The following is a 20,711-nucleotide window of genomic DNA, read 5'->3' on the forward strand; positions in this document are numbered from 1 at the left end:
GGAGATGTGAGGAAAGAGGCAGTAGAGTAAAGGACGGCGAGAGAAAGGTAGTATATTTGGTCTTACTGGGTGCTGCATGATGTAGGGCTGGTGAGTAACCCAGGAGGGATTCTGTACCTGGAACATCACACATACACTCTGTAAATATACGAGCACAGGGCAGGCACTGGGAGGGAGCTATTTCAGGAGCTCACACGCCTCTGTGTTTGGCTCAGCACTACAGGACTGCGTCCCAAATGGCACCCTATTCCCTATGTGGCGTGCTAAGTTTGACCGGAGCCCTGGGTCAAAAATAGTGCACTATATGGAGCACAGGGTGCCATTTGGGACGCACACCTCTATACTAGGTCGTGTCAGAGAAAGGCCCGGAAAATTGTCTAAAGACCCCAGCCAACTTTCTCTCTGCTACAGCACGGCAAGCAGTGCCCGGAGTGCCAAGTCTGGGACCAAAAGGCTCCTGAACAGCTTCTACCCCCAAGCCATAAGACTGCTGAACAGTTAATCAAATGGCTACCCGGACTATTTGCACTGACTCTCTTGCACTGATTTTATACACACACACGCACGCACGCACACACACACACACACACACACACACACACACACACAGCTCTGAGAAAGGCCATAGTGACCTCTCACATCCCGAACCACAATCCTCCAAGGAGAACACTCCCAAGTGTCATAAAAGGTTCATAAATAGCTGGTCAGTTACAGAAAATGTGTATTATGGGTGTATATAATAGTAACGCTATTCAAAGTCATGCAAACCCATCTATCCATTGAAATTGAATGAGGTAGATGCCAACCTGGTACGTGGAGAGAGGGGAGATATATGGAGACATGGACGTTTGAGAGATCATCCTGTTTCCGATGCTGTACGGCGACACATAAAATCTGTAGAAGGAAGTTCAACTGCTTATAAAGTCCTACAAGATAATAGGAACACTGGGTTTGTTGCAGTGGCTCTTCTTACCCATTTTGCATAGCAGCTGTGGTGGGGTCGTACGTGAGGGTCATTCCAGCCTGGGGACATACAAAATAACAGGAGCTAAAATGAGACGAGCTAACCTAATGAGAGGAGCTAACCCATACCCTGAGGCAACCTACACACACAAACACATCTCCCCTTGACACCTGTGGACTAACTACTGTATTTACACTTCGTAAATCTGTCCGTTTTTGGTATAAGATTTAACCTTGACGCATGTTCATTGAAACTGGAGCCAGAATGCCCGCGATAGATGTGCCCCTCCATGTACAGTAATTCACACTCCATCCAAAATGCATGCTGAAACGAAAGGGCAGCAGCACTCACCAGTCTAGCATCGCCGTCTCTAGCCCACGCGCGGCTGTTTTGCACAAATTTATTCTGGCTTTGCCTCTTTTTCTGCCCGCCGTCAGCAAACTTGCACAGCAAGGGCTCCGGTGGCGCTGGAGAGAGAGAGGGAGAGCGAGAGCGAGAGAGAGCGAAAGGGAACAAAGGCAGAGAGAGAGAGAGGGGCTTCACAAACGCTACCATAGTATGCACGGTGCTGTCTGCATTGCTTACTGTACTGTCAATCAGGCGGCCAGCTCTTGCTGAGCTTGGGAGTGGGCTTTAAGACACCCGGCTGGGAAACACAGACATCACATTTGGACAGCTGCGGCCCTGTAATCCCCGTCCTCTCCTAAAGGCAGCAGGGCCAGAGGACACGATTTGAGTCAAATAATCCAATTAAATAGCTTAGAGTGGGAAAGAAGGCAGGCAGCTCTCTGGCCACACAAGGCAGCTCTGCACTCTGCCTCTTAGTGATGGGTCTATGGGGGCCTTATAACGTTGGATCTATGGGGCCCTATGGGGGCCATCACCACACACATACCCAGTATTATCAGTTTGACCCCTCGCTGTATTACCATGCTTGACCCCTCGCTGCCTGACGACTCAATGTCTTGGTTCTCATCCCAATGAACCGACAGGCAATCCACCATTTACTGTAATTTGAAGCTATTTAATAAAAGAGCGAACCATTGAGAGCAGTGCTGCTGGTCAAAAGAGCGAAAACAACTGATTTGTAGAAATCGGTCTCTTACCAGGAACTCCAGGTGGTGTCTTAATAAACTTCCCGTTGAAGTGAGAGATAACGGCATCACATTTATCTGTCGACTCCATCCTGAAATATGTAGGTTAAATGAAGTTAAATCAAATCCACGATATATACTGCAGAATCACATGGTGGCAACCTACAGTGCTTTATGTTTAAGAGTGAACACAAATGCAGGCTTTCCATAAAATGTAGTTTATTTTAAATATCAATATACTGGACTTTTATCTTGGTTGACAGGTCTTAGAGTGCACTTGAGGTTAGTATATATTCATATATTTGCTGTAGTAAAAGGACTTGACAGCACACCCTCTCATAGACAGACATTCCTATGATCCTACGTTGCTAATTTGTGAATCAAACCCTTTTAGATTGGCCTGGTGTCCTGTTATGCGAGCTTGAAAGGAGGAGGCCCTGATTAACACTATAATTACACCCTTTTCAACAGAATGCATGCTCTCTCCCTTTGTTCCCTTTCTTTCTCTCATGTTCTCTCTCGCGTTCTCTCTCGCGTTCTCTCTCTCTCTCTCCCTCTCTCGCGCGCCACCAGAGCCCTTGCATTAAACCATTGTCGTCCCCTAGGATCAACAACTAACCACACTGTGTTCACTCAACCTCTCTTGTGAAAAACTGAATTAAAATAGGTGGAAATACAATAACACTTTATTGCAAACGAATGGGCTGCCGCTATAGTCAACCCAATGGGCACACACTGGTTGAATCAACGTGTTTCCACGTCATTTCAATGAAATTACAACGAACCAACGTAGAATATAAATTGAATTATCGTCTATGCCCAGTGGGAAGCCATGTATTGTTGGGTATTTTGATTATGTGATATAAATGTTAAGCCTGATCTCAGATCTGTTTGTGCACTTGTAAACTCCATTGCTGGCCTTGCCAAGCCCAACATACATTTGCATAACAAGGAGTGACAAGCAGTTGGCATAATAGCACAAACTCACGCTATCAATTTCTGTCATGTGAAAAAAAAAAAAAAAAAAGAGGTTGTGACTCCTGTTCATTCTCCAACTACCGTACGTGGTCATTTAGAATAGAATCAAATAGAATAAGTTCATTTTGAGCACAGTATGCCAGAGGCTGACCTTGCAAAGCCCACTCCTCTACTGGCTCCATTGGAGTCCCTCAGTATCCGGGTAGAGATGACTTGGCCAAACGGTTTCAGCATGTTTTCCAGCTCCTGCTCGTCCATCGACAGCGGCAGGTTGGAGATATACAGGTTGGTGGGGTCTTGTTCTTGTTGCTGAGTGGTGATAAAAATAGGAAACATTCAAAGGTGTTTAATGACCACCATGACACACGTGGAAAAACACCAACATCTCAAACTTTCCAACACAAATCTCTTTATTGGCATTCATTTCAGTTTCAGGCACGGCAGGTGTGAGGGACGATTTTGGATTCTGTTTCAACGTAGTTTATTCAGAGGTCACCAGAACTGCTTACACAGTCACATCCCATGAATAATTCCTTGTCCCTGTCTGAGTCCCAAATTGCACCCTATTGCTTTTAGCGCACTACTCTTGACCAGGGCCCATAGGGCTCAAAAAGTAGTGCGCTGTAGAGGAAATAGCTGCTTTTAGCAACGCTGGTGTATTTACACTAGCCTTGCACGCAATTGTGGGAAGCCAGAAGTTATTATGAATATTTTTCATAAACAGACGTTCCATTTCTCTCTGCTTACCTCAATCCTGTATGTGTGCCATACTGTATGTGCACAAACAAGGAATAACTTGTGGGTGACTTATTTTTGACATGGTAAGCAGAGAGTAAGTGAGTCGACAACAGACCCACGTTCGGAAGGTCTGTTGAATAATACTTTCCTTTAGAGCGGTGGTCACACCAACCTTTTGGTGAGTCACGGTCACTGTCGGAGTCAAAGTGCATGCCGAGATCTACCGCTCAGATTTGTTAATTTTTTTAAACATGACTTTAAAAAAACATAAGCCTATGCAACATTAACCAATTAAAAACAGTACTGTAGCAATGAGGTTTGTGCAGTAATTTATAGGCCCAATACATTATCACTGCATATTGGCTACGCTTGAATTGCCCTGCCAATGATGTTGTTCTCAGACCATTTTGAAATTATATATATATAAAAATAAAAAAAATTGTATATAATCACTGGTAACTGATCATTTGTTGTATTACTTGTGAGGCATAGCTGACTGAGCATAGTAATTTGATTTTTTTTTTTTTTTACTGGGCTGATGGCCTGCATCTGATGGTCAGTCTGAGGGGAGGGAGGGAACTGCGGCGAGGCTGTCTCTCATCCGCTGAGAAACGGGGGACACAGTCTTCCAGGTGATGGTGAAACTCAAGTCGAACGGCATTATCTTTGCCTCATGCACCAATTCATGTTGTTACTCCTATGAGCAAAGAAAGTAAAATATCCCTCAATATTAAAAAAAGAAACAAACCGCTAATAATAACAATGCAAGCTTATCGGAACACTTTGCTGTGCTTTTTCATTGCAGCTGCAGTGCTGGTTATAGCGTAAATGGAAGTAGGGAGAAGGCATTTTATGGCTTATAAAAATGTTGAACAACGTTTGGGCAGTGCTGAATAACAATTTAAACGTACGCTTACTCATAAAAAAAACAGCAGCTCTTTTCGTTATTAGCTGTCTCTCTGTAGTCGGGGTTTTACAAGTTTGAAAGTCTTACAGCATCAACTTTGTTATGCGTTCAAGATTTCTTTTTACAGAGTCTATGGCTCGAGGAAACTGTGCAGGCACGGTGATCTGAGCCATCTGATTGGCCAGTGGCAGGCCTTATAGTTGCACGTGATTTGCTCTCTGGGCCTGCCTTGTAGGTGGAGTTCTACCTTCAGACATATGAAATGGCTCAAAATGGGAACACTTTTGCCTTCCCCGAGCTATGGCTGCTGAATCAAGTGTACCTACCGCCGACAGCGCCAAAGGCTTTATCGTTGAGTTCTTCACAGAAATGTTTGGTGTTCGATGAGGAATGTCTTGGAGATTGCATTGGTGACCACTCCTTGAGATAGTTTGTCTTAAATTCCCCCTGTTTTAAGGACCAACAGTCCAGCCCACTGGCACAGTAAGTTGAAATTCAATTTGATTTCACTTCTGGCTTCCCGTGGACTGTTCCGTTTTAAATACACCAGCGCTGCTAAAAGAAGATGGGGAATAGGGTGCCATTTTGAATGCACACTCTGAGACCCATCTGACTACCGTGATTGGGTTAACCCTGGCCATGATGTCTTTCTCCCGCTTTGCCGTCTTTGTCTGCCTGTGTTTTTCGCTAATAAAGGGTCACCATGAATAGTGATGAGGAGTGATTTGCATGCAGCCCACGGCTGGTTGAGACCCACATCAGCTGATTTCTTCCTGTATTTCAATAGCATCAGCAGAAACATAAGACACAGTTACGGGTACCCGGGGAGCAGCCTCTCCCCATTAATATTCATCAGCGTCCTGCTGTATTCAGAGCCCAGCCTAACACTAAAGTAATACGCCGACAGAAAAAACAACATCCAACTATTTAGGAACAATGAATTTGGCCCCACACAGAAAATAACAGCAGAGCAAAGCCGCACCCAGAACATGTGTTGAATCAAGAGGGGTTGGTGAGGAGGTAAAGGTGAGATCGATGGCTAGGCGAAGGGAGGAGTGTGTTTCAGCACTCAGCAGCACCAGGGCTCAGAGTGTGTGTGTGTGTGCTGCTCTAATAATTCTAAAGAGCTCTCTGGAATGGAAAGAGGGGTCAGCAACACTCCTCCCTGTTCACCACACAAACACACCTTTGTTTTACTATTCTTGTGGGGACCCCCAAAAAATGTCCCATTCAAAATCCTAATTCCCTAACCCTTAACCCTAAACCTAACCTTACGCCTAAAAACCTAATCCTAAAACTAAACCTAAACATATCCCCTAACCCTGATTCTAACGCTAAACCTAACACCTAAGCCGAAAAGAAAAACGTGTTCCTTGTGGGGACCCGGCGAAATGTCCCCACTTGTCCGAATTTTACTTGTTTTGCTATCCTTCTGAGGACTTCTGGTCCCCACAAGGATAATCAAAACCAAACAACACACACACACACACACACACACACACACACACACACACACACACACACACACACACACACACACACACACACACACACACACACACACACACACACACACACTAGTTATATTCAAGCTCAAAAAGACTTCCTTATCTAAAGGGTAATGGTGAAGCGTTCATCCAATTAAATGGGCTTTAAAGATGTAATATCGAATAGGCCACGTAGATCCATTCAGATAGCAGGCTGCCTACATTATGTGTTAAAACATAGGAATTAGGGAATAGTCAACACGCAACCTGTATTCCACAGGGAATTTGACTAGTAATATAGTCAATGGATCAAAGGAAGGGGTTGAGTGTCGGATAATTTCCACATGGTTTACCCGTGAGTCATCCCGAATAGGAGTTCTCTTAGTATAAACCCCGACTAACTCCTAATTCCGTCATCATCTGAGAGAAATTAGAGAGAAGAAAGCCTTCCTGTGCGTGTGGAGCAGCTCTTAAAACGCAGGAACCAAAATTTGGCAGCGAGATAAGACATCTGTTTGTGCAGCAGTGAATGGGGTCAACAGCAAAACAGTCATTAGCAGTCATGTGACCGAGGCGTGCTCACCGAGGGCCAGTGGCGGGCTGATGGGAGGGGATGGGGGGTGGGGTGGAGGGGAGTGTTTGCTTGTCTAGCCTGAGAGTTAGTCCCTCCAAATGGTGTGTTTAGGGCACACGGTTATTACTACGGTCATCTGTTTATGTCCAAAATAAGTAGTGAATTAGATCTTCCTCATCCATCAACACAAGAGGATGTTTACTAGTCAATCCAAAACAAGTTTATGCATATATTATTAAGGATGTTATTTGTATCCACCAATGCTATTGATATATGATATTGTCACGTTCTGACCTTTATTTCCTTTGTTTTGTCATTATTTAGTATGGTCAGGGCGTGAGTTGGGGTGGGCAGTCTATGTTTGTTTTTCTATGATTTTGGGATTTCTATGTTTCAGCCTAGTATGGTTCTCAATCAGAGGCAGGTGTCATTAGTTGTCTCTGATTGAGAATCATACTTAGGTAGCCTGGGTTTCACTGTTTGTTTGTGGTTGATTGTCTATGTTAGTTGCTTGTGTCAGCACAGTTCTCATTATAGCTTCAATGTCGTTATTTTGTTTATTGTTTTGTATAGTTTGTATTCAGTGTTCAGTGCTTTCTTTTATAAAAAAATCATCATGAACACATACCACGCTGCATTTTGGTCCGCTTCATACGACGATCGTGACAGATATACCCTTCTGCAACAGGTTAGATTGTCAAATCAAATTGTATTCGTCACATGCGCCGACTACAACAGGTGTAGACCTTACAGTGAAATGCTTACTTACAAGCCCCTAACCAACAATGCAGTTTAAAAAATATATGTATAAGAATAAGAAATAAAAGTAACAAGTAATTCAAGAGCAGCAGTAAAATAACAATAGTGAGACTATATACAGGGGGGTACCGGTATAGAGTCAATGTGCGGCGGCACTGGTTAGTTGAGGTAACATGTAGGTAGAGTTATTAAAGTGACTATGCATAGATGATAACAACAGAGAGTAGCAGAGCTGTAAAAGAGGGGGGCAGTGATGCAACCAGTCAGGATGCTCTCGATGGTGCAGTTGTAGAACCTTTTGAGGATCTGAGGACCCATGCCAAATCTTTTAAGTCTCCTGAGGGGGAATAGGTTTTGTATGCCCTGTTAACAATTGTCTTGGTGTGCTAGGACCATGTTCGTTTGTTGGTGATGTAGACACCAAGGAACTTGAAGCTCTCAACCTGCTCCACTGCAGCCCAGTAGATGAGAATGGGGGCGTGCTTGGTCCTCTTTTTCCTGTAGTCCACAATCATCTCCCTTGTCTTGATCACGTTGAGGGAGTGGTTGTTGTCCTGGCACCACACGGCCAGGTCTCTGACCTCCCTATAGGCTGTCTCGTCATTGTCAGTGATCAGGCCCACCACTGTTGTGTAATCGGAAAACGTAATGATGGTGTTGGAGTCGTGCATGACCGTGCAGTCATGAGTGGTACATGGAGTACAGGAGGGGACTGAGCACGCACCCCTGAGGGGCCCCTGTGTTGAGGATCAGTGTGGGGGATGTGTTGTTACCTACCCTTACCACCTGGGGGTGGTCCATCAGGAAGTCCAGGATCCAGTTGCAGAGGGAGGTGTTTAGTCCCAGTGTCCTTTGTTTATTGATGATCTTTCAGGGCACTATGGTATTAAATGCTGAGCTGTAGTCAATTAATAGCATTCTCACATAGGTGTTCCTTTTGTCCAGGTGGGAAAGGGCAGTCTCGGACAGGTAGAGGTTGAATATTTCAGTGAAGACACCTATTTAAAGGTCTTATTCACATTGGCTGCAGAGAGCGTGATCACAGTCTTCCGGAACAGCTGGTGCTCTCATGCATGTTTCAGTGTTATTTTCCTCGAAGCGAGCATAGAAGTACTTTAGCTCATCTGGTAGGCTTGTGTCACTGGGCAGCTCTCTGCTGTGCTTCCCTTCGTAGTCTTGAATAGTTTGCAAGCCCTGCCACATCCGACGAGTGTCAGAGCCGGTGTAGTACGATTCGACCTTAGTCCTGTATTGACACTTTGCCTGTTTGATGGTTCGTCAGAGGGCATAGCGAGACTTCTTATAAGCTTCCGGGTTAGAGTCCCGCTCTTTGTAAGCGGCATCTCTAGCCTTTAGCTCAGTGCGGATGTTGCCTGTAATCCATGTCTTCGGGTTGGGGTATGTATGTACAGTCACTGTGGGGATGACATCATCGATGCACTTATTGATGAAGCCAATGACTGATGTGGTGTCCTCCTCAATGCCATCGGAGGAATCCCGGAACATATTCTAGTCTGTGCTATTAAAACAGTCCTGTAGTTTAGCATCTGCATCATCTGAGCACTTTTTTATTGATCTAGTCACTGGTGCTTCCTGCTTTAATTTTTGCTTGTAAGCAGGAATCAGGAGGATAGAATTATGGTCAGATTAGACAAAAGGAGGGCGAGCGAGAGCTTTGTATGCATCTCTGTGTGTGGAGTAAAGGTGGTCCAGAGTTTTTCCCCCTCTGGTTGCACATTTTAACATACTGATAGAAATTTGGTCAAACGGATTTAAGTTTCCCTGAATTAAAGTCCCCGGCTACTATGAGCGCTACCTCTGGGTGAGCATTTTCTTGTTTGCTTATGGCGGAAAACACCTCAGTCAATGCTGGTGGTATGTAAACAGCTAGGAAAAATACAGATAAACTCTCTAGGTAGATAATTGGTCTACAGCTGATCATGAAATACTCTTCCTTAGATATCGTGCAACAGCTGTTATTTACAATAGTCCGTCGCCTATTGTCTTACCAGACGCCGCTGTTCTATCCTGCCGGTACAGCCTATAACCAGCCAGCTGTATGTTGATAGTGTCGTCGTTCAGCCACGACTCCGTGAAGCATAAGATATTACAGTTTGAATGTCCTGTTGGTAGTTTAATCTTCCCCGTCGGTCATCGATTTTATTCTCCAAAGATTGCACGTTTGTTAGCAGAATGGAAGGAAGTGGGGGTTTATTTGATCGCATATGAATTCTCAGAAGGCCCGCCCTCTGGCCCCTTTTCCTCTTCACGTAAATCAAAGGGATCTGGGCCTGTTCCCGAGAAAGCAGTATATCGTTCGCCTCGTCAGACTCGTTAAAGGAAAAAAGGATACTGCCAGTCCGTGGTGAGTAACCGCAGTCCTGATGTCCAGAAGTTATTTTTGGTCATAAGAGACAGTAGCGGCAACATTATGTACAAAATAAGTAAAAAGATAAGTTATAAACAAACCAAAAAACACAATCGGTTGGGGACACGTAAAACGTCTGCCTTCTTCTCCGACGCCATGTGAGAATATAAGTATGCATGCATCGAGGAAAAGGAACCAATCTAAGCGTGATTCATCCATGGGAATAACATTAGGAGAACATTTTCAACAGGAAACCCTTATGCTGACTTTCCACCCACCTGCCTTTGAAATAATAATGAGTGAATGCCTTTTGAATGGTGCCCAGACAGAGAAAAAAACCCTTTCAGGAAAAATGGCTGTTTGTTTGGAGTGTCCATTAAGCCCAAGCAAGCCCTTGTAATAATGAGAAAACATTTAACTGAAAAGGCTCTGACTTTTTAATGGCCTTTACCTTGAACAATGCCTATATTAAACTTAGGGATGCCCTACAAAACAGATTTATTTGAATTAAAAGTTAAATAGGTGCACGGAGGGATGTCAAGAAGCCGCAGAGATTCACGGGGGAATATCTTTTCTAGGATTCTTGTTCAGACTTTTCAGGCCTGATCCCCCCAACAAATTTAACTGGCGGAGTTGCCACGACAACCTCCAATTATTTACTTCCCTTTCTTCTGTCCAAGAATGTAAACTACATTGTTCAAAGTTATTACAGGGCCTGCTGCCCCTTTGAAGACCAACAATGTGAAATCTCTGCCCAATTGACTCCCACCAGAAACTGGCCTCGAAACTGTGGCAGCCTTACTGAGCTCAGTCCAACCGGACACATAAGACTTTCAAAGGACATTCTATAACAGGGCAAACTGGCTACACGTACCCTGATCATAGCCCTTTCATTACAGGCAGTCTAGTTAGTCAGGCCTTTTTAAAGTGGCACAAACTGGTGCGACTTCAGGGAGTACTGCTGCACCAAGCTCGATCGGTTACACACAAAATGCAAGGCTCATGACTCATGCTTCTCAAACTAAGATCCATCTTCACCACCTTGTCTTATTCATAATTTCACGTTACTTTGACCCTTTTTTCCTTCCAAATTTCCACAGCAATATTTCCAGAAGGTTGAAAGAGAAACTAATGGCTCATTTAATATATACACTTTACTTCTTCACACTATAAACTGGAAAATATGTTTATGCAAGCACATGATTTTCCAGTAATTACGGAAAAGTCTGTGAGACATGAATATTCGGCACTGTGTCAAAAAGCAGCCCGGCCTTCACCTGTCTTGCCTAAAGCCAAGGCAATCAAACTTGTCTCAGTGCCAGGCTGTACTTGAATCCATTTAAGACTTTCTAAACCTGGAACCCCGTTGATTTACATTTACATCTATCATCTTTGGATGTAGAGAGAGGACACAGGAAAGTATATTTCCCAACAATTTGTGCCGTGGTTGGTTTTGCCTGAAAGTGCGGTTGGCCGGAGGCGGCTTTGGAAAGGCTAGCGTAAATAAGCCCTCTGAGCAGACGAGATGAGCCTCCTTTATAAAATACACACTGCTTGAGTCTCAAATGGTGTGCGCTACACTAAATAGGGAATAGGAATCCATTTTGGGACGCAGACACTGACTGCCCTATGCACCTCCTTTGGAAAGGGGACACTGAGGCCTCTCTGCTCCTACTGAGGCTTAGACACACGCCCCCAGAGAGGATTCCTTCTTCAGCACGTCACCCTGTTGTCATCGCAGCGTATCATCAGCCTGTCCTCTCCACCTCACAGTTTGGTGCCACTCACACCTGGAGCCCCTCCAAAGCGGGTGAGTACTCAGCTGACAGGATGACATTAGGCATACACACACACACACACACACACACATTACATGACCAAAAGAATGTGGACACCTGCTCGTCAAACATCTCATTCCAAAATCATTAATATGGAGTTGGTCCCCCCCTTTGCTGCTATAATAGCCTCCACTCTCCTGGGAAGGCTTTCCACTAGATGTTGGAACATTGCCGAGGGGACTTGCTTCCATTCAGTCACAAGAGCCTAAGTGAGGTCGGGCACTGATGTTGGGCATTTAGGCCTGACTCGCAGTCGGCTCACAATTCATCCCAAAAGGTGTTCGATAGGGTTGAGGTTAAAGGTCGAAAAAAAGCAGATATCGATTAATCGGACGATATATATATATTTTTTTGTAATAATGACAATTACAACAATACTGAATGAACACTTAATTTAACTTAATACAATACATCAATAAAATCAATTTAGCCTCAAGTAAATAATGAAACATGTTCAATTTGGTTTAAATAATGCAAAAACAAAGTGTTGGAGAAGAAAGTAAAAGTGCAATATGTGCTATGTAAGAAAGCTAACGTTTAAGTTCCTTGCTCAGAACATGAGAACATATGAAAGCTGGTGGTTCCTTTTAACATGAGTCTTCAATATTCCCAGGTAAGAAGTTTTAGGTTGTAGTTATTATAGGAATTATAGGACTATTTCCCTCTATACCATTTGTATTTCATTAACCTTTGACTATTGGAAGTTCTTATAGGCACTTTAGTATTGCCAGTGTAACAGTATAGCTTCCGTCCCTCTCCTCGCTTCTCCCTGGGCTCAAACCAGCAACACAACGACAACAGCCACCATCGAAGCAGCGTTACCCATGCAGAGGAAGGGGAACAACTACTAGAAGGCTCAGCGCGAATGACGTTTGAGCCATTTCACTTCGGTTACACCAGCCTCATCTCGGGAGTTGATAGGCTTGAAGTCATAAACAGCGCAATGCTTGACGCACAACAAAGAGCTGCTGGCACAACGCACAAATGTGCTGTTTGAATGAATGTTTACACCATCATCAACCATGTGTAGTTAACTAGTGGTTAACTACACAAACCAGCAGCGCCACCATCCCATGCAGAGGAAGGGGAACAACTACTAGAAGGCTCAGCGCGAATGACGTTTGAAACGCTATTAGCGCGCGCTAACTAGCTAGCCATTTCACTTCGGTTACACCAGCCTCATCTCGGGAGTTGATAGGCTTGAAGTCATAAACAGCGCAATGCTTGACGCACAACAAAGAGCTGCTGGCACAACGCACAAATGTGCTGTTTGAATGAATGTTTACGCGCCTGCTTCTGCCTACCACCGCTCAGTCAGATACTTAGATACTTGTATGTTCAGTCAGATTATATGCAACGCAGGACACACTAGATAATATCTAGTAATATCATCAACCATGTGTAGTTAACTAGTGGTTATGATTGATTGTTTTTTATAAGATAAGTTTAATGCTAGCTAGCAACTTACCTTGGCTTACTGCATTTGCGTAACAGGCAGTCTCCTTGTGGAGTGCAACGAGAGAGAGGCAGGTCATTATTGCGTTGGACCAGTTAACTGTAAGGTTGCAAGAAAATCTGTCGTTCTGCCCCTGAACAAGGCAGTTAACCCACCGTTCCTAGGCCGTCATTGAAAATAAGATTGTGTTCTTAACTGACTTGCCTAGTTAAATAAAAGGTATTTAAAATATATATATTTGATTTAAATCAGCAAATCGGCACCCAAAAATACTGATTTCCGATTGTTGTGACAACTTGAAATCTGCCCTAATTAATGGGCCATTCCGATTAATCGGTCGAGTTGAGGTCTGTGATCTGTGCAGGCTAGTTCTTACACACCCATCTCGACAAACCGTTTCTGTATGGACCTCACTTTGTGCACGAGGGCATTTTCATGCTGAAACAGGAAAGGGCCTTTCCCAAACTGTTGCCACAAAGTTGGAAGCACAGAATCGTCTAGAATGTCATGCGTAGCATTAAGATGTATTTTCACTGGAACTAAGGGGTCTAGCCCCAACCATGAAAAACAGCCCAAGACCATTATTCCTTCTCCACAACACTTTCCAGTTGGCACTATGCATTTGGAAAGGTAGCGTTCTCCTGGCAACCGGTAAACCCAGATTTGTCCTTCAGACTGGCAGATGGTGAAGCGTGATTCATCACTCTAGAGTCCAATGGTGACAAGCTTTACACCACTCCAGCCGACGCTTGGCATTGCGCATGGTGATCTTAGGCTTATGTGCGGCTCCTCGGCCATTGAACAAACAGTTATTGTTCTGACATTGCTTCCATTGGTAGTTTGGAACTCGGTAGTGATTGTTGCAACTGAGGACAGACGATGTTTATGCACTACATGCTTCAGCACTCAACAGTCCCGTTCTGTGAGCTTGTATGGCCTATCACTTAGGGCTGAGCCATTGTTGCATCTAGACGTTTCCATTTCACAATAACAGCACTTACAGTTGACTGGGGCAGCTGTAGCAGGGCAGAAATTTGACGAACTGAGTTGTTGGAAAGGTGGCATCCTATGACGGTGCCACGTTGAAAGTCACAGAACAGTAAGGCAATTCTACTGCCAATGTTTGTCTATGAAGGTTGCATGGCTGTGTCTTTGATTTTTAGCCCCTTGTCAGCAACGGTGTGGAATTGTCAGTAGAGCTCTGAGGCACAGATCTGGGAAAGGGTGTCAAAACATTTCTGCAGCATTGAACGTCCCCAAGAATACAGTGGCCTCCATCATTCTTAAATGGAAGAAGTTTGGAACCACCAAGACTCCTTCTAAAGCTGGCCGCCCGTCCAAACTGAGAAATCAGGGGAGAAGGGCATTGGTCAGGGAGGTGAGTTCCTCTGTGGAGATGGGAGAACCTTCCAGAAGGTCAACCATCTCTGCAGCACTCCACCAATCCGGCCTTTATGGTTGAGTGGCCAGACGGAAGCCACTCCTCAGTAAAAGGCACATGATAGCCTGCTGGAGTTTGCCAAAAGGCACCTAAAGGACTCTCAGACCAGGAGAAACAAGATTCTCTGGTCTGAGAAAACGTCTGGAGGAAAGCTGGCACCATCTCTACGGTGAAGAATGGTGGTGGCAGCATCATGCTGTGGGGATGTTTTTCATTGGCAGGGACTGGGAGACTAGTCAGGATCAAGGGAAAAATGAATGGAGCAAAGTACAGAGAGATCCTTGATGAAAACTTGTTCCAGATTGCTCAGGGCCTCAGACTGGGGTAAAGTTTCACCTTCCAACAGGACAACGACCCTAAGAACACAGCCAACACAACGCAGGAGTGGCTTCGGGACAAGTCTCGGAATGTCCTTGAGTGGCCCAGCTGGAGCCTGGACTTGAACCCGAGAGACCTGAAAATAGCTGTGCAGCGACGCTCCCCATCCAACCTGACAGAGCTTGAGAGGATCTGCAGATAAGAATGGGAAAAACTCCCCAAATACTGGTGTGCCAAGCTTGTAGCGTCATACCCAAGAAGACTCAAGGTTGTAATCGCCACCAAAGGTGCTTCAACAAAGTACAGAGTAAATGGTTTGAATACGTATGTGAATGTCATATTTCCGTTGTTTTATTTCTGTGTGCAGAAATATATAAAAACAGTTTTTGCTTCATCATTATGGGGTATTGTGTGTAGATTGATGAGAAAAAAATGACATGTAATTCATTTTAGAATAAGGTTGTAACAAAACAAAATGTGTAAAAGGTGAAGGGGTTCTGAATACACTGTATAGTGTATATGCAAGTGCACGCGAATGTAAGAGCACACACACACGCGCGCATGCACAAACAAACACACGCATATGCACAAACAAACACACGCATATGTACAAACAAACACACGCATACACACACACACACACACACACACACACACACACACACACACACACACACACACACACACACACACACACACACACACACACACACACACACACACACACACACACACACACACACACACAGCCTATGGGCTAATGTTACTTCACAGTGACCACAGAGTCAAGGGGGGGCTGCAAACCAACTCGAGAGGTACACATGCACCCCTGGCATGGAGATTCCTATCCCTCTACGTAATGCTGGGTGGGTCAGGTTGTTGCTGCCTATAAATGGACAACCTAAATCCATTGAAGGCTGTGTATTGTCAGGTGTTTGTGTGTGAGAATACAAATAGACTGGAAGCATACCCTCACCTTAGCCATCTGGGCTTGGACCCCACTGGTCTTCAGGGCAATGACGGCTTTCTGAGCTGCAGCAGGGCTGTCAAAGTCCACAAAGCCGTAACCTGAGGGACAGAACACCACACCAGTCAAGACTGTTACACAGTCTACCTGGAAAGACCACCATGCACAACTATCCTAATTCATCATTCAGCTATATCATAGGTATTTTCTGTTGTTAACACTGTTAAAAACGTGCTCCGGTACTTTGGCGACTCAATAAGTATTTAATAAACTTCTTTGGGCTGGATGTTTCTATGTGTAGTTCATACATGCATAATCTATGAGCAGAATTACTGTCTTACCTCAATTAGCTACGAAATCCCTAGTTTGAAAGCGACCGTTTTCTGGAAGCTATGTGAACCATTTAGAGTACTGCAAGCTTGGACCACGTGGGTCAGCCCCCTAGCAATTCGAGTTCTAGCCAGTGAGGTTCAAGCCCTTGCCATTTGAGTGACAGCTAACAAGAGGCATGCCCAGCATTATCCAATGAGGTTGCAGGGCGGGCCCAACGACTCTCTGGACGCAGCAGAGAGAGGGAGAGCAATGACGTGGTGTACATACAGTGGGGAGAACAAGTATTTGATACACTGCCGATTTTGCAGGTTTTCCTACTTACAAAGCATGTAGAGGTCTGTAATTTTTATCGTTGGTACACTTCAACTGTGAGAGACGGAATATAAAACAAAAATCCAGAAAATCACATTGTATGATTTTTAAGTAATTCATTTGCATTTTATTGCATGACATAAGTATTTGATACATCAGAAAAGCAGAACTTAATATTTGGCACAGAAACCTTTGTTTGCAATTACAGAGATCATACATTTCCTGTAGTTCTTGACCAGGTTTGCACACACTGCAGCCGGGTTTGTGGCCCACTTCTCCATACAGACCTTCTCAAGATCCTTCAGGTTTCGGGGCTGTCGCTGGGCAATATGGACTTTCAGCTCCCTCCAAGGAGCAGGAGGGCTTCTTAAAGAAAAACTAACAGGTCTGTGAGAGCCGGAATTCTTATTGTTTGGTAGGTGATCAAATGCTTATGTCATGCAATAAAATGCAAATTAATTACTTAAAAATCATACAATGTGATTTTCTGGATTTTTGTTTTAGATTCCATCTCCCACAGTTGAAGTGTACCTATGATAAAAATTACAGACCACTACATGCTTTGTAAGTAGGAAAACCTGCAAAATCGGTAGTGTATCAAATACTTGTTCTCCCCACTGTATCTGCACATATGTGACTTACTACGACATATTTGGGGACCACGTTTGGTTTGTCAGCCCTACTTTCAGAACTACTGGCTAAAAAGTATACAAAAGTACCAGGGAATATCCCTACAGTGCCACTCCATTCTCCTTTTCACACCATGTAACACCTGATTTACTTAACAAAAGGAACATCTCAATAGGTGGTCCAGGTAAGTCATGACATGGTACATGTATGGGGTGGGCCTTTCCCCTTCTGTTCTCTACTGCTCCTCTATTGTTCCTCAAACAAAGGGGGAGGCCGATGACATCACGATGGATTCCCATAAGAACTCCTACTCCTTGAAGTTTGCAGTCGTGAAAAAACAAAAGACATGTTTTGCTCAGAAGTTTTTAAAAAATATAAAAAACTTTAGTGTGTGTACTTTACTGTGTTTATATTTGGGATATCGCTTTTCAACTGTAAGAGTTCTGAAATAGCTGGAGGAAGTCTTTAACAGTAAAACAATAACGGGCATGGTGAAATCTTGACTTAGTCTGCCTCCCAAATGGCACCATATTCCCTACATAGTGCACTACTTTGTACCAGAGCACTATGAGAATATAGGGAATAGGGTGCCATTTGGGAGGGAGACTAAATCTCAGGTCTAACTTGCCATCTACGGCAGTAAGTGGCAGGCTGTGTTTGACACCCACCACAGCGAGGCCAGGCCAGAAGCCACCATGTTCTGTCGTGTGGTAGACCCCCACCTACTGTATCTGTGGCCCATAACGGTGGTCAGTCAATGACTAGTGGTGAGACAGTGTAGTAGGCACGGGGGAGCAGAGAACAGTGCTGAGGCTGCAGATTGCAATGATGACGCCCAGGGCTCAGGTCAGCTCATTGTCCCCTGGGGCTACATGCAGGCCAGGCCAGTCGAGAGTCAGACCTGCAGTCCAGTTCCTCCCTGCTCCCTACTCCGTGTTACTATATTTAACCATCAAACAACCTCGCAGGCCAACAGCAACCTCTCCGCTGCTCACTGTGGAATCTAATTACAGATCCTAGTTTGATCTTGAAGATAAACAGCCCAAAGTACATCATGAATCTGAACATTCAGATATTTGTTTTTATTGAGGACATTCAGATAAATGGCAAATGTTTATTTTCCTTTCAAGTTGTGATTTTGGGAGTTTTTTTGAATAGGTATCTTCGAGCAAGCTGCGAGTTGGCGTAAACATCGGAATGGAAGACGACAGGATGTTTCTCAGCCGCCACCTGTGATTACTTAGCGTATCGTAATCCCCAGCAGGACAGTGACCAAGCTCTTTTCTTCTGGGCCCATCTGTGGTACGTGCTGGCTGGGCTGGGCTGCGTGTCAGTGTGCTCCTCGGTAGTCAGGACAGGGTGTTGGGCCAAGGGCTGCAGCCGGAGCCAAGACTTTGTGTCACGCTCCAGAGGGAGGGGCATGAGCTGTCACTTCGTGTGGGGATCCGCCGCTAGCACAACGCATGGTAACAGACAGACCATCAGTAAAGGGCCAGGACTAAAATAACACAAAGTGGTGGCAGCCTTTTGCCTGTCTGTTTCCTGACTAGCCCAGCCCCCCATGAGCCACATAGCTGTTGAATGACTGAATGACAACGAGGCCGGGCCAATGCACTCTGACAGTACTGGGCCGCCAAACCCACTGCACGAGTCAAAGAGGGTCTTAAGCAAGGCTCTTCATCCATTCCTTAGCATGGCCATTGTCTTTAGTATAATAGCATTAGGAGGATTATGGTAAAAGTCCTATGTGTCATCATATCACAGACTGGAAGCTCCAAAGCCTTTGCACTGCTATTCTGGATTACAATGAGTCATTGTGATACATACATCCAGTATCCTCTCAATGATGCATGTGATGAGTTTTTATTTGCTTTAAGCCTGACGGTTGTTGCACGAGCATGACTTCTTGATTTGTGTGCATATTTGTGTGTGTGTGTGTGTGTGTGTGTGTGGGGTGGGGTGGGGGGGGTCTAGATCTTTTTACAGAATGTCTCCACTACGTCACGACTTGTTGAAGCCATACACACCTTTACATTTGTTTGTCGTCTTATCCAGGATGGCCTTTGTTGACACAATTTTGCCATACCTACGAGAGGAAGACAAAGAGCGCTATTGTTAGTTGTGCTGTGTTACCGTACCAGACAGACAGCCTCTCATAAAATAAAAAAACCCCACAAAGAGTGAGGCCTGGCTTGCACAAGAATTTATGACATCACAAAAAAAAAAAGCACGAGAAACAGGACGTCTTTTCCGTGTGGATTTAAGAATCTCGGCGGCGCTCGAGCAAAGGTTGCCTTGATTCTTTACCATGCAACGATATTATGCAGGATTAACTATCCTCTATCCAAAGGGATTTCAAAACAAGTGAAAATGACATACAGAACATATAAACATACAGAACATCTAAAAACATTTTGTGTAAGTCTTCAGTGGAAAAACGTGTATAAAATGTGCATAACACACTGTGGATTTACGACCTCTTGACAACGTAGGGACAGAGCGGACCGAGTGGCATTCCATAGCTACATCCTGTGCTTTTACAGTTATTTGGTGCACTGTGTTACTGCTGCTGCTGCCAGCTCTGACAGATGAACTTTGCGGTGACCCCTAAACCCCGGCTTCACTGCATTTCTTTTCAGCTCTAAGCCAGTGCACTCTATTCAGAATGCAAAGAATGCAAAGAACACAACAATTACATATGACGACTTTATCTCTGTACAATGATGAATGCAACAAATAGGAACACACAGACATCAGACCGTAGTAAATGAACCTCCCTGGTAGTAATCAGCGCGGCAGACAAATGATTGATGAGGGGATTGGCTCTCTAGATGGAGGAGGAAGTGTGAGCTTTGACCTGAGCTGGGAGGTGGGCAGGTGGTGGCTTTATGAAAATGAGTCCTCCATCTCGACCCCAAGTCGTAGATAGAACAGATTGTGACAGATCTGGTTGTGTGGCATGGTTTTAAGTTTGCCACAAAGGGAAATGTCACCTATAGCAGTGTTTTCCACAAGTACATAGAGTAGCCAGCCAAATAGAAAAGGTAGGCAGCCAGGTGCACACTGCTAAGAAATTAGCTCAATTTTGGTGGCCTCTGGTACATTCTAATGCCTTTTATTCCATATGAAATACACCGCAAAATGATTGAATACTTGTGGTATTGTGTAGCAAGACATGACTTTACTATTTAAATGACTGAAAAGGTATTAATTAAATGTATTTGTCGGGTTGTTTTGGATATCGTCTAGGTCTAAGCCTAGTACATATGCTCAGAACTTTAAAATGACATTCAGCCTTTTAACATTTAACCTGTCTTTTCTTGAGATTATTTACAGTTTTACTGCAACATACAACACCGGTCAAAAGTATGGACACACCTACTCATTGAAGGGTTTTTCTTAATTTGTACTATTTTCTACATTGTAGAATAATAGTGAAAACATCAAAACTATGAAATGACACATATGGAATCATGTAGTAACCAAAAAAGTGTTAGACAAATCAAAATATATTTATATTTGAGATTCTTCAAAGTAGCCACCCTTT

General features: G+C 44.3%; 1 protein-coding gene across 7 annotated transcripts in view; it reads right to left on the reverse strand.

Moving 5' to 3' along the window:
• The window catches only part of LOC118385996 (RNA-binding motif, single-stranded-interacting protein 1-like), a 66,510-nt gene that overhangs the window by 14,690 nt on the left and 31,109 nt on the right, over nt 1–20,711 (reverse strand). For 4 of the 7 annotated variants that reach the window (XM_035773322.2, XM_035773318.2, XM_035773320.1 and 1 more), the window contains exons 3-10: nt 19,192–19,250; nt 15,893–15,990; nt 3,188–3,345; nt 2,071–2,150; nt 1,316–1,431; nt 974–1,023; nt 807–894; nt 67–117 (exon numbers count right to left, since the gene is read on the reverse strand). In XM_035773322.2, the coding sequence (XP_035629215.1) occupies nt 67–117; nt 807–894; nt 974–1,023; nt 1,316–1,431; nt 2,071–2,150; nt 3,188–3,345; nt 15,893–15,990; nt 19,192–19,250 (700 nt within the window). The remainder of the gene's footprint in view (nt 1–66; nt 118–806; nt 895–973; nt 1,024–1,315; nt 1,432–2,070; nt 2,151–3,187; nt 3,346–15,892; nt 15,991–19,191; nt 19,251–20,711) is intronic. The other 3 variants (XM_035773319.2, XM_035773323.2, XM_035773324.2) reach the window with 1 other exon arrangement.

The sequence above is a fragment of the Oncorhynchus keta genome, chromosome 7 (assembly GCF_023373465.1).
Source record: "Oncorhynchus keta strain PuntledgeMale-10-30-2019 chromosome 7, Oket_V2, whole genome shotgun sequence".
NCBI lineage: Eukaryota > Metazoa > Chordata > Actinopteri > Salmoniformes > Salmonidae > Oncorhynchus > Oncorhynchus keta.